This window comes from Bombus flavifrons, chromosome 3 (assembly GCF_040668555.2).
Source record: "Bombus flavifrons isolate JBK064 chromosome 3, iyBomFlav1_principal, whole genome shotgun sequence".
Taxonomy (NCBI): domain Eukaryota; kingdom Metazoa; phylum Arthropoda; class Insecta; order Hymenoptera; family Apidae; genus Bombus; species Bombus flavifrons.
In genome coordinates this window covers 17468773-17482568 of record NC_138444.1, presented here as the reverse complement: position 1 = coordinate 17482568, position 13796 = coordinate 17468773, and the positions used below count along the sequence as shown (strand labels likewise).

General features: G+C 35.7%; 2 protein-coding genes across 2 annotated transcripts; one reads left to right on the top strand and one right to left on the bottom strand.

The window, feature by feature from the left end:
- Positions 1–35: 35 nt before the first annotated feature.
- On the bottom strand, positions 36–4788 carry eRF3 (eukaryotic translation release factor 3). Its single transcript, XM_069109554.1, has 7 exons — positions 4148–4788; positions 3020–3207; positions 2786–2906; positions 2240–2702; positions 1853–2159; positions 1329–1761; positions 36–1185 (listed from the first exon to the last, which is right to left on the bottom strand). Exons 1-7 carry the CDS (start codon positions 4386–4388, stop codon positions 1142–1144), a joined length of 1797 nt encoding a protein of 598 aa, XP_068965655.1. The 5' UTR covers positions 4389–4788; the 3' UTR covers positions 36–1141.
- Positions 4789–8669: 3881 nt separating this feature from the next.
- Positions 8670–12150, top strand: sip1 (septin interacting protein 1). The gene is made up of 8 exons (XM_069109535.1): positions 8670–9010; positions 9091–9304; positions 9392–9569; positions 9648–10606; positions 10711–10907; positions 10990–11418; positions 11503–11660; positions 11758–12150. Exons 1-8 carry the CDS (start codon positions 8902–8904, stop codon positions 12004–12006), a joined length of 2493 nt encoding a protein of 830 aa, XP_068965636.1. The 5' UTR covers positions 8670–8901; the 3' UTR covers positions 12007–12150.
- Positions 12151–13796: the final 1646 nt, after the last annotated feature.

Sequence of the window (13796 nt, the reverse complement as noted above, 5' to 3'; positions counted from 1 at the left end):
AAATAAAGGATAATAATAAACGTAAAAAGTAAAAAGAATAGGACAAGAGATGTAGATACTTTAATATCTATAAAAATTAGCAGCAAAGAAAAAAGAAGCAGTAATACATGTAAAGAAAGCACTCACAAAATGTCTGCTTTGAAAATTCTCTATATTAACTTCCTTTCAGTTAAATCTCGACATTAATTTTCTTTTATCGCATATAACGCTATAAATCATCGAAACTTTTCTCTGAAGAAGCACAGTGTAAGAATATCTGGTGTTATAGACACGTAATACATCGATACAATACACGAACCTTGGCGCCGTCAAACACCAATCGTATTAACAGAAACAGTACGTGCAAGAAAAAGCAAATCAATCATACACATGAAACTTCTTATCGAAATTAGTAGAGCACATTTTTGTTGCAAATTCGTTTTTAATGACAATGCAATAAGAAACGGTGTAATAGTAGTAATAATAATATTAATTTTATAATTATAAATTGTCGTGTAACACTATCTGGCAGATTTAATAAATTTCTGTATTTGTTTTTTTTTTAGTATCCTTTCGCTTCTTACCACCAATTTAATAATAATTATTCAATAATCATTATAATAATATTAATAATATTTTCCTTAGTTTTTATCTTGTAATTGTTATTCTCTTCTTTTACGTTCATTAATGTCTCTCACCTCAGAAGAATAAAAATATCGTGTTTTACAATATTAAGGAGACACTGTTTGTCATTTGATCATTAATTTATTTGTAATGAACTCAATGTGAGTGCTGTGGTTCAGCTTACCTAATTAGGAGGAACACGCGCTCTTGAGTTTTTTAGTGGTTTTGTCTCCTTATCTATATAATCAAATCTATTTGCTTTTTTTCTTTATCTCAGGTTATAAATACCCCCCCTCCCCCCCGTAACCCCAAACCCCGACCCAACTGTCTGTGCATACGATGTATGTGCTTTTCTTTGATGTAGAACTTTTTTTGCTTCTTGTGTAAGATGAGTGTATGTTACATTAACAGTAGTTCGCGAGTAATCACGCTAGTTCCGTTTTTTTCTCGTGCGTACTGTATTCAACTTGCATCTCTTGTGTATTTCTCGTTATCAAAGTCGATTATTATCCCAATCTGTGGTCACAGTTGAGCAACTTTACTCCACCACCTTCAGCACCTTGCCAATTGCAATAGTCTTATCTAAAAGTAACAAGAAAAAACCAGTTAGAACTCGATCGTTGATAAGTAAGAAATCGTAATCCACTTGAAATGGAAACTTTTCAGATTTAAATACACATACGCAACACACGCGCGCGCGCGCGCGTAAAATCCGTAACACTTACTTTCATCCCTAAGGGTGAAACGTCCCATCTGTGGAAATAGCTTAAATCTTTCAAGGCAAATGACACCTGCGCATTCGATTCTCATTATTGCCACTTGATCCTGTTTGACGAACCTCGGCCTGGTTTTACTTTTATCCCCAGTCTTTTTGTCGACCAAACAGATCAATGCTTTCACTCTAACTTCTTCCGCTGCACAATGAATGTGCATCACAGCACTATAGCCAGCGCAGATAATGCTCTTATGTTCCAAAATTACAACTTGAGCATCGAACACTTTTCCCGTTTTTATCGGATTGTTGCTGTCACAAAGAACAAATCCAGGGCTTACGTCTTCTTCTTCGATGCCTTTTAATTTAATCTTTACGTTCTCGCCAGGTCCAACCGATGTCACTTCTTCATCATCTGACCATAATTGATCTACTGTCACTGCCGTCTAATAAAACGTAATAAGGTATAAAATATATTAGCACAAGTAGTCGATTCGATATTGAAATATATATCTTGTTAAAATAAAACAACTTTACCCTATTCGGCATAACAAGTAACGATTGTCCTTTTTTCGCTTCTCCAGCCTCGACCTTTCCCATTACCACTGTTCCCATATCTTTATATTTATCAACGATTGGCATAATAAAAGGTCCGTTATTTTTACGATTAAGCGAAGGTAGGGAATCAATGAAGGATATAAATGGCGGACCAGTGTACCATGTACAAAGATGTTCTGGTATCGGATCTTTCAAACCGTAACCAAGCTGTCCTGAGACTGGCATGAATGTAAGATCTTTAGCAGGATTAAATCCCAATTTACGGAGGTATGGTAGTATTTTATCCCTAAATAATATAAATAAATTAATTTCCTATTCTAAACAAAACTATCGTATCTTAAGTTTACGATATATTATACAACATACCTGCACTCGTTGTATCTTCTTTCATCCCACTCTACAGTTGGGTCATCCATTTTATTCACTAGAACAACCAGATGTTTAACACCAGCAGTTTTAGCCAGCATCGCATGTTCCCTTGTTTGACCGCCTCTATCGAAACCGGTTTCGAATTCTCCTTTCCGCGCAGAAATAACTAACACCGCGAGATCAGCTTGTGCAGCTCCGCCAATCATATTAGGTACAAAACTCTTATGACCAGGCGCATCTAAAATTGTGAAATGCTTTCGCTCGGTTTCAAAATACGCTCTACCGACTTCCACCGTTTTCCCTTTTTCTCGTTCTTCTTGGTTCGTATCTAGAGCCCAACTCAGATACCATGTCTCTCTGCTTCTTTCTTTTGCTTCTCTTTCGTATTTTTCTAAAGTTCTTTTATCAACCATTCCTGTCAATGCCATAATCTGGCCTCCGATCGTTGATTTTCCTGCATCTATAATACATATCAAAATGGAGTCGACGCTGATTGAAATATATTCTTACATATCTTAACTCGCTAATAGAATTCTTACATACCAACGTGTCCTATAAAAACTACATTAACGTGTTCCTTTTTACTCTTAGTATCCTCTGTTACTTTAACAGGCTTTTTCTTAGGGATTTTAACAACCATTTCTTCATCCTCTTCGTTTTCAGCCTAAAAATGAAAGAACAAAAAATTCTAGGTAATCGTCTGGTAAAAGGAGTTTTTTAAACAATAAACCAAAGTCTAAGAAAGATCTTATTATATACGTAAAAGCTTCAGCGTACTTCTTCATTTTCAGGAGTTAGAAGAGGATCACCATCTACCGCTGCTTCTTCCCATGAATCAGCTGGTTGATGTTCTGGGCTAGTATTCATTTGATCGGTAACATTCGGAGGTGGAGCCCCTCCTCCAGCAGGTGGTTCCTCCACACGATTGCCCACTGGATCTGGTAGAACTACTGGCGTAGTATTACCTAATAAACATACACAAACTTGTAATAAAAGGAAAATTTTCCTATCAAAGCAAAAATAAAGAAATGCTCATTAACAGTTTATAAACCAGAAGAATGTCAAAAAAACTCTCTATGGTTTATTATTTCCCTACATTTTCATGTCATCTTGTATAATCATCTTATTTCCATAAATGTTTATGAACCATCTTAATGTAATAAGTCATTTCCTCCGCTAATATTTATCTATCGGTCGTGAAAATAGTAGATTCGTCGAAAATAATACATTGTTATAATGTAAAGTTATGTAAAACATTTCAAAACGTTATCATATTGTATCGGAAATATTATTTTGATATTCATATATCGTATTTAATAATAATCGAATGACACATCTTCTCTTCTCAAAATATAAATAAACCAATAAATTTAATATTTCTTTTTACTCTACTCTAGTACATTTTCTTATAAATCTGACACATTTTTATTCAAACAATATTAGAATTTGTATACGAATATTTTGATCTATATTAATGCTATTATATAAACAAAATTATTATAGTATACATATCTAATTCCTAACTTCATGCCCTTAATTGCTGTACAAATAAATGCTTTGAATTTAGCATCAGTTTAATTATTGCACAATATTGGGTTAATATTAAATATATGTATTGTGTGTAACTTGTCTCTTCCCAAAAAGCAGCAATTTAGTAATATCAACTTACAATGAGAAGACAGACGTTAAACTAAACCCAGAAATCAACTATCATCTTTCATTAACAAATATATGAAAGACAGGAATGAGTATGCGAGTAAAGTAATAGGGGTTAGCCGTAGCAGTTACATTACAAATGACTTACAATAACAAGAACCTTACATGCTTTCCCTTTATATTAATAGCCTGTACATTTGTTTGGAAAGACATAATTGATGGTTAATCGAGTTTTATTTCAAAACTAACCATGATGTATTTCAGGAGGCATAGAAGTGGTTACAGAATTCATCATGACAGTAACATTGCAGGAACTGTCGGCCGTATTACTGTTCTGCGGTGAAGAATTAATGCAGAAGGAAGGCACAAATTCTGCAGCATTTACATTCAGAGTGGAAAATTTGCTTTCAATAGACTTATCCTGTGGTGGACCGATGTCTCCGTTATCCGCCTGCTGTTCCCATGAATCTGGTGCTACACTGTTCGCCATATTTATTAAGAGTTCAATAGTTGAACCGACCTCGTAGATTAATCGAACACGGAAATCACGCTACGCTACGTGAAGGATTTCGATTAAACCGCGATTACAACTGGGACGGGGTTTAAAAAAATAATTATTTATGATATCCGCGCAACACCGTACACGCGTATCGGTACCCCGCGTGCGACCCCCGTGGTCTGTTTCGTTGTTCTACTTCGCCGGAACTGCAAACATCAAAACACCAACTTTCAACTCGAGAACGTTCCGTCGTTTTACCGCATTCAACCGGATTACCGTCGTTACAAAATCGGAAAGATAATAAGTGTCACGAACTTATGACCAGTACAACAAATGACGTTCTAATATTTAAGCCCGCGATTTTGCTAAAATATCTCTAGTCACACGATAATGTTGGTACCACCAAATTCCATTTGTTACGCGTTACACGATCGTGTGAATTTAGATCACCCAGCAGTAGCAGGATTGCCAATGGAATTAAGAGCGAAATTTAAACTCGTTTTATGTACGGACGTGTTACGTTAGCGCGCGAACACCATTATAACACCACGTAATGTAGTCATATCAATCCGATTTTAATGTATTTGCATTTGCGTGTTGCACTATCGCGTAAAATTGTCTCTAATATGCTTGTATGAATTTAGCTCCGATAATTATATTTTCAGACGCTGATGCGAATTCTCAACGAAGTATCTGTTAATATCACGAACTTTGAACGAGATTAACGCTCAAGGTGGAAGTAAGTAGAGATGTGGAGTATGTTTTTTTTTTTTTTTTTGCACTCTTTAGTGTACACAAGTATATACGAGATGCACAATAACGTTATGTTTAGTTAATTTAGTTACACTAACACGAAGTAGCACGAAGTAACACGAATAACATAAGTAACATAAGTGACACAAGTGACACAAGCAACGCGAGTAACGCGAGTAACAGGAAGAGTATGACTGCCATGACTTCGCTAATACTCCATAAGAAGCTTCGCCTGATCCTTATGTAGTAACTATCCCTTCCCGAGTTTTCCTTCTTACTATAATTTTTATGGGATGGGAATCTATTATTTCAAATCTTGTAATTGTGTACTTTCGTGGGCGCATATTCTCTAGTATTGCTGATTCATACCGGATATTTACTTCAGACTTAACCCATCGGACACTCGGGGTGTTTGTTATTCTCTTAATGAGGTCCTCATGAGTTTACAATTTAGGAGGTAGGAAATTCGGATTTTCCCAGAAAAAGGGAGGTGTGCGTCAGAACCATAAACCAAGGGTCACCCAGAATCCCGAACGGACACCTTGTATAGAACTCTTTTTATATTATTAACGCTAAATCTACCAGCAGCGGTCAAATTGACCGCTCTCCAACTTCTACACAAATTTAACCATATTTAAATTTTATCATATCGTTTCATAATTTCTGATTTTTCCTAAAACACGCGTACAATATATTTTTCGGTATTTGTTTTTAGTTTGCTCTTTTATTTTCTGAGAAAAATTTGTACTCTGCCTTGCCTATCGCTAACGGTCATTTTGATCGCCCGACAAAATATGTTATTTTTAAAATAAATGCAATCGGTACAAAGAAAAGGCTATCTCAAGGTCAAATGATAAACAAAATCAGTAATAACAAATAATAACAGCTGTTAGACCCGTAATGTTGTCATAAAACATAATCCACCCCTCGATCAAGATGGCCAGCTGTCAAGACATGTCGACTCAAGCCCATAATAATCCTAAGCAACCGTTCAATAATTCTAAGCAGTCCATTGTTACAAACATTTTAAAAGTCAAGAAATTTCTTAGGGTTATCGCTCATTGCGATAAAACACGGGAAAAGCTTTCCCAACTCCACCCTCGAGTAACCGTTGGTGAAAAACGGCCAATACTTATCAATATTTTCGTATAAATATTGCCATCACAGACCATATTCTTACTTGCTATTGTCCTTTCGACTAGGATAGTTTGTTGGTCAATTAGTCGACATCTAACCTTGTTATCTCTAAAACTCAGACAGAAAGCATCTCAGAGCTTTTTTTATGTAAAGTTGTTATAAAAGGGAAAGTAAAACACATCAAATTTGACAATAATTTTGTATTCCTTATTGAATATTTACCCTAGGAATGTCCAGACTTTTCAAAAAAAAAAAAATTATAAAAAAAGGAGCATTTAGAGTATTGGGAACTAAGAGGGAGCTAGATGCAACAAAACTAGATGCATTTATTGCTCTGCTATATGCCCGCCGTGCATATTAGACAAAAAATTTAGATGTCTCATATTTGTGGAATAAAATTTGGAGACCTGCATTTTTTTCAAAAACAATGAGCAGGAATGACTTTGTTGAAATTACGAGATTTACACGATTTGATAAGAAGAGCGAAAGAAGCCAACGTTTACGAACCAATAAATTTGCAATGATATCTACAGTATGGGGCCGATTTACAGAGAATTCACGAAATTGTAATAAACATGGTGCATATATTACTTTTGTTACGTCGCGCAAGGCCTCTGCACATCATCCGGCACTGCTTGACCGCCAACGGTTTGCGCACCGTCCTTCGACCCTCAATAAATCCAAGGAACTCGTAAAACGACAGCTTTTAATGCTATTGTTTTGACATATGTCGTCAATTTACGGAATAAGCTCCATATTCTAGAGATGCTTTCTGTTTATAGCCAGTTTAGAAAGGCCCTTGGATTTACTACACGCTATTAGGAAGCCCGGAGAAAGCAGGTAGTGACTTAACAAAAACGGATGTTTAATCACCGGGAAATCCAGGTTTTCCGTTAAACAAGACATCAATTAGCAACATCGGTAGGAGGTTCCATCCCCTCTAGTCATTCTTTTACAGTTCTTTGTAGTTTTCCTACAACATTCATCCTGTCGATTACGAGGCTACTTCGGTTGTCTCTCTTACTCACTCCTTGACTACGTCATATCTTGGGATATCGTCTACGTTACTGCATATCAGTGTAAAGGTGTTGAAAATATATAAAGTTTATAGCTCTGTTAATCACAGTCTTATACTTATTCAACCACCCCTACTATCCTAGCCGAAATAAGGGGATCGATCTATTCGCGGTGTCGATTCTTGCAATCGTAACGGGAATTTACGACTCCCGTTGACGCGCACTCTCGCAACCGTGTCTCCCCGCGATAGGCCGAAAGTACAACTTTTATATAAAGAATCGTGGGGGGGGGGGGGGAACCATGCAATAAAACTATCGACAAGTTCAGATTCGTTACTACAAAAAAACTTGTCAAGTAAAAAATTGTAAACGTTACGAAATTACGAAAATTTGTTTAAGATGCAGGGAATACTTATGCGGCGAATGTACATTTGATAATAAAATAATTTGTAAAAAATGCAGCGAAGTTGAATAAGATATATCTCTATATAAATAAAAGTGTAATTGTATTTGTCTATAATTGAAATTAAACAAAAGTAAATTTGGACGAAATTTTATGAAAGTATTTTATATACATTTAGTTATAAATTAACCATTATCTAATTTAAATCATAAAAAATCATACTTAGGAAGGAATAGGTATACACGAAGTGTCGGTAGGATTAGTGTTAATAAGTATAATCTAAAGTAGTCAATTATACTATACAGTACGAACGGAGAACGGTATATTGTCCAGATATTCATTGAAAACAGTCATATAAAAAGGGGCAATTCAGGAAACAAAAAGGCATTTTGTTAGTTAATGTTAGCATCCTCTTGTGAATTCTTTTCCGCCTAGACGAATAAAGCGGCCTCCTAAAACGCTTCAATCTTTCCCCACCCATGAAAACAAGACTTCGACAGCCGATGCAGAACTTTAACTTAACCATTTGAGTCAGCTTGGATGGCCAAGGAAGAAGGGAAGAAAGATCGTGGACAGATTTCGACTTGAGTCATTCTTTGACTTCTTCGAAGACTCATCGCTGTGTTTACCAAGTCCGAACGTACTAACAGAACGCAAATATACAATTGTGAAAGTTTTAAAAAAGATTTTTAATTTGTAATTGAGTTAATTCTAATCTAATCTTAAACGAATAATCCTAAATACACCAGAGTGGTTCTGTGGGCATTCGAATCAACTCTAAAGTTCCCAGATCTCATAAAACGTACGGATAAACGGATACCTGTGCACTAAACCACTGCGTGCACCAATTCTAAACGCAGTATATACGTATGGACATATATGTGATACATCCTATTAATATTTTGTTACTTCAATGTGGCCCGCATCCCTCCCATGAGATTTCTTCTCAGCTCTCCCCTATACGTTGGCAGCACTGCCAAACACAATCAACTTATATCGGTTCAATTTTGTGAGAGACAACACAACATAACCTTTAATGTTTGATAGTTACATTATTGTTTTGCTTTATTTCTATATTTTTTAAAACTAAATTTGTTTAAAATATAAATTTGATATAATAACAATCATTAAAAAGTTGTTTAATACAAGTTTTTATCAAATTTGTACAGACAGAATATTAATAAACGTTAGCAAAATGTCGGAAGACGAAGTAGAAAGCTTTGAAATCACGGATTACGATCTTGAAAATGAATTCAATATTAATCGTCCTAGGCGTAAATTATCAAAAAAGCAACAAATGCTTGGTTAGTTCTTTGTTTTAATAACTATTACGTCTATGCAGTATAATGTTAAACTCATATATTTTTCATATTTCATATTTCAGGTATTTGGGGCGATGATAGCGACGAAGATGAATTATCTGCTAGACCATCGTTTAAAACATTTGATAAAGGACCAAAGAATTATACGACTCCTGTAAATTTTGTAGCAGGAGGTATTCAACAAGCTGGGAAGCCTAAAGAGGAGACAGAGGACAAAGATGACGATGAAAGCGACAACGAGAGTAAATCACAAAAAGAATTTCCAAATAGTTCCAGGTAAATTTTAGATAGTAAGACTTATTTATTTCATTTTATAATATTGGTACAAGTATTCTAATCGGTAAACTTTCTTTTTGTCAATAGTTCTGAAGATGAAAAGCCGAGTTCTGTGCATCAACGTACGTCGTTTTCGTTAAATACGGATGGGGATATTGCAGGTTTACGTAAAAAGAAGCATAAAGTAAATCCCTTATTAATGCAAAGTGGGATGGGGAGTTGGGAAGTCTATACAAAAGGTATCGGTGCCAAGTTGTTGCTACAGGTATATATAAAACAATAATTATTTTGTTGATACTCCCGTACAGATATACTTATATCTACTGTTCTGTTCATTATTTAGATGGGTTTTGAACCTGGAAAAGGATTGGGTAAACAGTTGCAAGGTATAAGCGCGCCAGTTGAAGCACATCTGAGGAAAGGTAGAGGTGCGATTGGTGCTTATGGACCAGAAAAAGGTCCTAAAGTTGCAGAAAAGAAGAAAGACGAAGAAATAGAAGAAGGGAAAGACCCCAAAGCTAAGTTATCACAGTGGAGGAAAGGAGATGGAAATACTGCTAAGAAAAAAGTAAATTATATATATCGAAGTGTTGATCAAGTTTTGGAAGATGGAAAATTGAAACCTAACAAAAAAGTAAGAATACCCAACGAGATGAGTAGGGTTAAAGTTATAGATATGACTGGACCGGAACAAAGAATTCTCAGTGGATATCATGCTATAGCTGGAGGTCAACAGCGACCCGACGAAAACGTCGTAGTTACCGATAAAAAGTCCAAAGTTAATTTTGCATTGCCAGAACTTCAGCATAATTTAAATATACTTGTGGATATGTGTGAGCAAGATATTATACAAAACGATAGAAGGACACGGCATCTAAGTGATAGAGTAATTGCACTAGAGGCAGAGAAGAGAAACTTGTCTAAAGTTATAGATCAACACGGTCAATTAATAGATACGTTAGAAAACGTTCTTGCAATCGTAGACAGATTGATGGACGAAACAAATCAATTAACGTTACAAGAAACTGCGGATGCTTTTAAAGATTTACAAGATAAATATTACGAGGAATATAAAATGTACGAACTCGGTGAATTAGCTAGCAGTTTTGTTGGTCCAAAAATAAAAGATTGTTTAATTAGTTGGAATCCATTGATGCAACCAAAACAATGTATTAAATTATTCGATCAATGGAAAAGTATCTTAGAGAGTGGTACCACCACCACTCTTCAAACAAGAACTATGCACCCGTATGATCATCTTGTTTGGAATTCGTGGATGCCATCAATCAGAGGTGCTATACAGTAAGTAGTCTGTTTTACAGAAAATTCGATCGTTAACATACTTCAGTAGTACTATATATATGTATATTTACCATACCCTTCTTTCTTTTTTTTTTTTTTTGTAGACAGTGGACATGTAGGCAGCCAGAACCACTAATTGAATTAATAGAACATTGGATCCCATTACTTCCAAATTGGATATTAGAAAATATTTTAGATATGCTAGTTCTCCCCAAACTTACCTTGGAAGTAGAAGAATGGAATCCCCTTACTGATACAGTGCCTATTCACACATGGATTCATCCTTGGTTACCACTTTTACGTACGTATGCATACAAAAATTTACCATTAGTTATACGAAAACACAAAGAAACTATTTCAGTAACGTTATATTATTATTATAGGAAATCGTTTAGATACTTTAATATATCCAATAATACGACGTAAATTAGGATCCGCATTGGGTGGTTGGCACCCGTCCGACAGGTCTGCCAGATTAATGTTACAACCATGGTCTAATGTTTTCGCAAAAGGAGATATGGAAGCCTTCCTAGTGAAAAATATCATCCCAAAATTGCAAATAGCACTTTCAGAATTTGTTATAAATCCCCATCAGCAACATTTAGATCAATGGAACTGGGTATATGAATGGAAGGACTTACTTCCATCTCATATAATGGCAGGCCTGTTGGATAAATTCTTTTTCCCTAAATGGTTACAAGTTTTGGCCTTGTGGCTAAATCATTCTCCTAACTATGATCAAGTTACAAATTGGTATATGGGATGGAAAAGTATGTTGAGTGAAAAAATATTGGCCGAACCGTTGGTGAAAGGTGTGTATTCAGGATAAAAAATATTAAATTTCCTCTAAACAAATAAAGTCATCAATTTATACTCATATGCTTATTGACTTACAGAACATTTCAAAAAAGCGTTAGAAATAATGAATAGAGCAGTTTCCGTGCCACAGAGTCACCAACCGGGTGCAATGGAACAAGTTTCTTATTTAACGAGCTTAGAAAGAAGTCAACCTACTATGTCACAAATGCCTTCAACAGCTCAACCAAGAATGGAGGTACGATGTAGTTTTACCTACCTATAATAAAGTGAGATAACTATATTACCGATATTATGTTAACTTCGATTATAATATTACGTTCTTCCCTTTGCAGAGGCTTGCCGAAGCAGTTAGGACAGCATCGCAAATACCTCACGGTTTCAAAGACCTTGTTCAAAAGAAGTGCGAGGAAAAAGGTATATTGTTTATGCCAATACCGAATCGGTATAGGGAAGCAAAACAAGTTTATAAAGTTGGTAATGTCCAAGCTTATATAGATGGAAATGTTCTATTCGTGTGTCACAATGGCATGAATTGGATGCCAACACATCTAAATGCTTTACTAGACATGTCTGAACTTTAGGAATAATTGTAATCTTAATATAGTATACAATTAATATTTAACAGATGTATATAATTATTTTTCTTGTATATATGTTGCAAAATATCTAAGAAGATATAATGCTGAAAAAATGGTATTAGATTAAGTACAGTCTAATGAATAAAATTGATTGTCACTTTTTATATTTAAATTTATTATATTTCTTTATAAACCCTTTCTTATCTATCGTTATTTGTATCTGATTTACTTTTATTTTCTACATAAGAAAATTGGATTTTTTGAAAAGTTTGAAATTACATTTATGTCGTTACATGTTCAAGTACGAAATGAATAATCAACACAGTATAATGATAGCAAATATTCAAATGCTTAAAGAAGAAATTATATTTAAAATTCTTGGAATGATAAGACTTTTCCTCCAGCCAACAAACACGAACCTCTCTGCTCTCTGTCCTTGTATAGCTTTACTTAGTCAATGGCATTACGGCTACAAGACGTTGTACCGTGCGAGCAGAGAACATCTCTTTTCTTCGATGGTACTCCCGGCATTCACGTTTCACGAATGCAGTCCCGCGTTCGCGAATGTTTGTCTTATTGACCACTTCTGTTCGAAGCGGTCGAAGTCGAACGCGTGTAGGCGCCCCTGGTTATCCTACTACCGAGACGCAGCTATAAAACTCCTCAATATGGAAAGTTGCACGTGATCCTGCGGAGTCGTACGTATGTACCTACAGAGTCGCCCAATAGGCACCGTGTATCAACCACTACGATGTGTGCCGGTCTTGTGTATCAACCATGGGCGCCACCATGCGCGAGGTACATGGATTTCCAGACTTATTGTTAGCTGCCCCATAGGCCATAAGGTCACTACGTGATCGACGTTACTACGTATGTATGTACTCTCGTGTGATGATCCTTTAAATAAGTATAAATAGATTTTATAAAATTACATACGTGATACAGATGTATGCACCCTAGTAAAAACGAATTGCATATTTTATATAATAATTTGCATATGATAAATAAATAATATATTATCCTGCAAGACTTAATTCTCGACTATCTCGCATCAAAACGAAATAAAAATAAATGAATCGTTCAAAGTCATCTTGATTTTATCAAATTTGTATAGTTTTATTATACGTTTCAGATATCTTTGGGCGCAGCTGAAACAGAAAGCAACTGAAACGATTTTGAGTTCGTAGTTCGTTTTAACAACCCTAAGAGGAAGTAAATATATATCGTAAAGAATTAATAAATAAAGTGAAGGAATACTTAAACAGCACAGTGATGTTACATCTTTGATCAATCGATTAATTTCGATCGGACTATTATAATCTCTGAAATAATCTCCACTCTTCCCTTTCCGATCATCGTAAGCACATTTTCACATTTTCGCATAGCAATTACGACAAGTGCATTCGCAGGTGCGACAAACTGAATATGTAATACGTAGTTGGAACCATAAGTGAAATCAAAGCTATTTTTGTATTCCTCCAATGAACCATGAGTTGGACTCTAGGTGACGCCTATGGCACCACTACCAACGAGTTTGCGTCTCATACTCATACACGTAGAAGACTGGTCCTGTAAGAGGATGGACATCTCTCGCCTACACGCCTAGCAGATCCGTGCTCTCGGGTGTCGAGAAAATTTGCATTGGACCGGAGTGTGTCTGCCTAGTAACTGGCTGGCTTTGCTGCAACGGACTCGTACGGCCGGATTCGTGAAACGGTCCCTGCACTCTCTTTCTCTCGTTCTTTCATTGTGTGTGTGTCCATGATACGTGCATACGTGCACGCGAGCACTTG

Bases quoted from the DNA above. Each gene is read 5' to 3' on its own strand.
- sip1 (XM_069109535.1), top strand. From the start codon at position 8,902: ATGTCGGAAGACGAAGTAGAAAGCTTTGAAATCACGGATTACGATCTT. The intron at 9,305-9,391 runs GTAAATTTTAGA...TTTTGTCAATAG, and splicing joins GAATTTCCAAATAGTTCCAG to TTCTGAAGATGAAAAGCCGA. The intron at 10,908-10,989 runs GTACGTATGCAT...TTATTATTATAG, and splicing joins TCCTTGGTTACCACTTTTAC to GAAATCGTTTAGATACTTTA.
- eRF3 (XM_069109554.1), bottom strand. From the start codon at position 4,388: ATGGCGAACAGTGTAGCACCAGATTCATGGGAACAGCAGGCGGATAAC. The intron at 3,208-4,147 runs GTTAGTTTTGAA...TATGTTTATTAG, and splicing joins GCCTCCTGAAATACATCATG to GTAATACTACGCCAGTAGTT. The intron at 1,186-1,328 runs GTAAGTGTTACG...TGTTACTTTTAG, and splicing joins TTTCACCCTTAGGGATGAAA to ATAAGACTATTGCAATTGGC.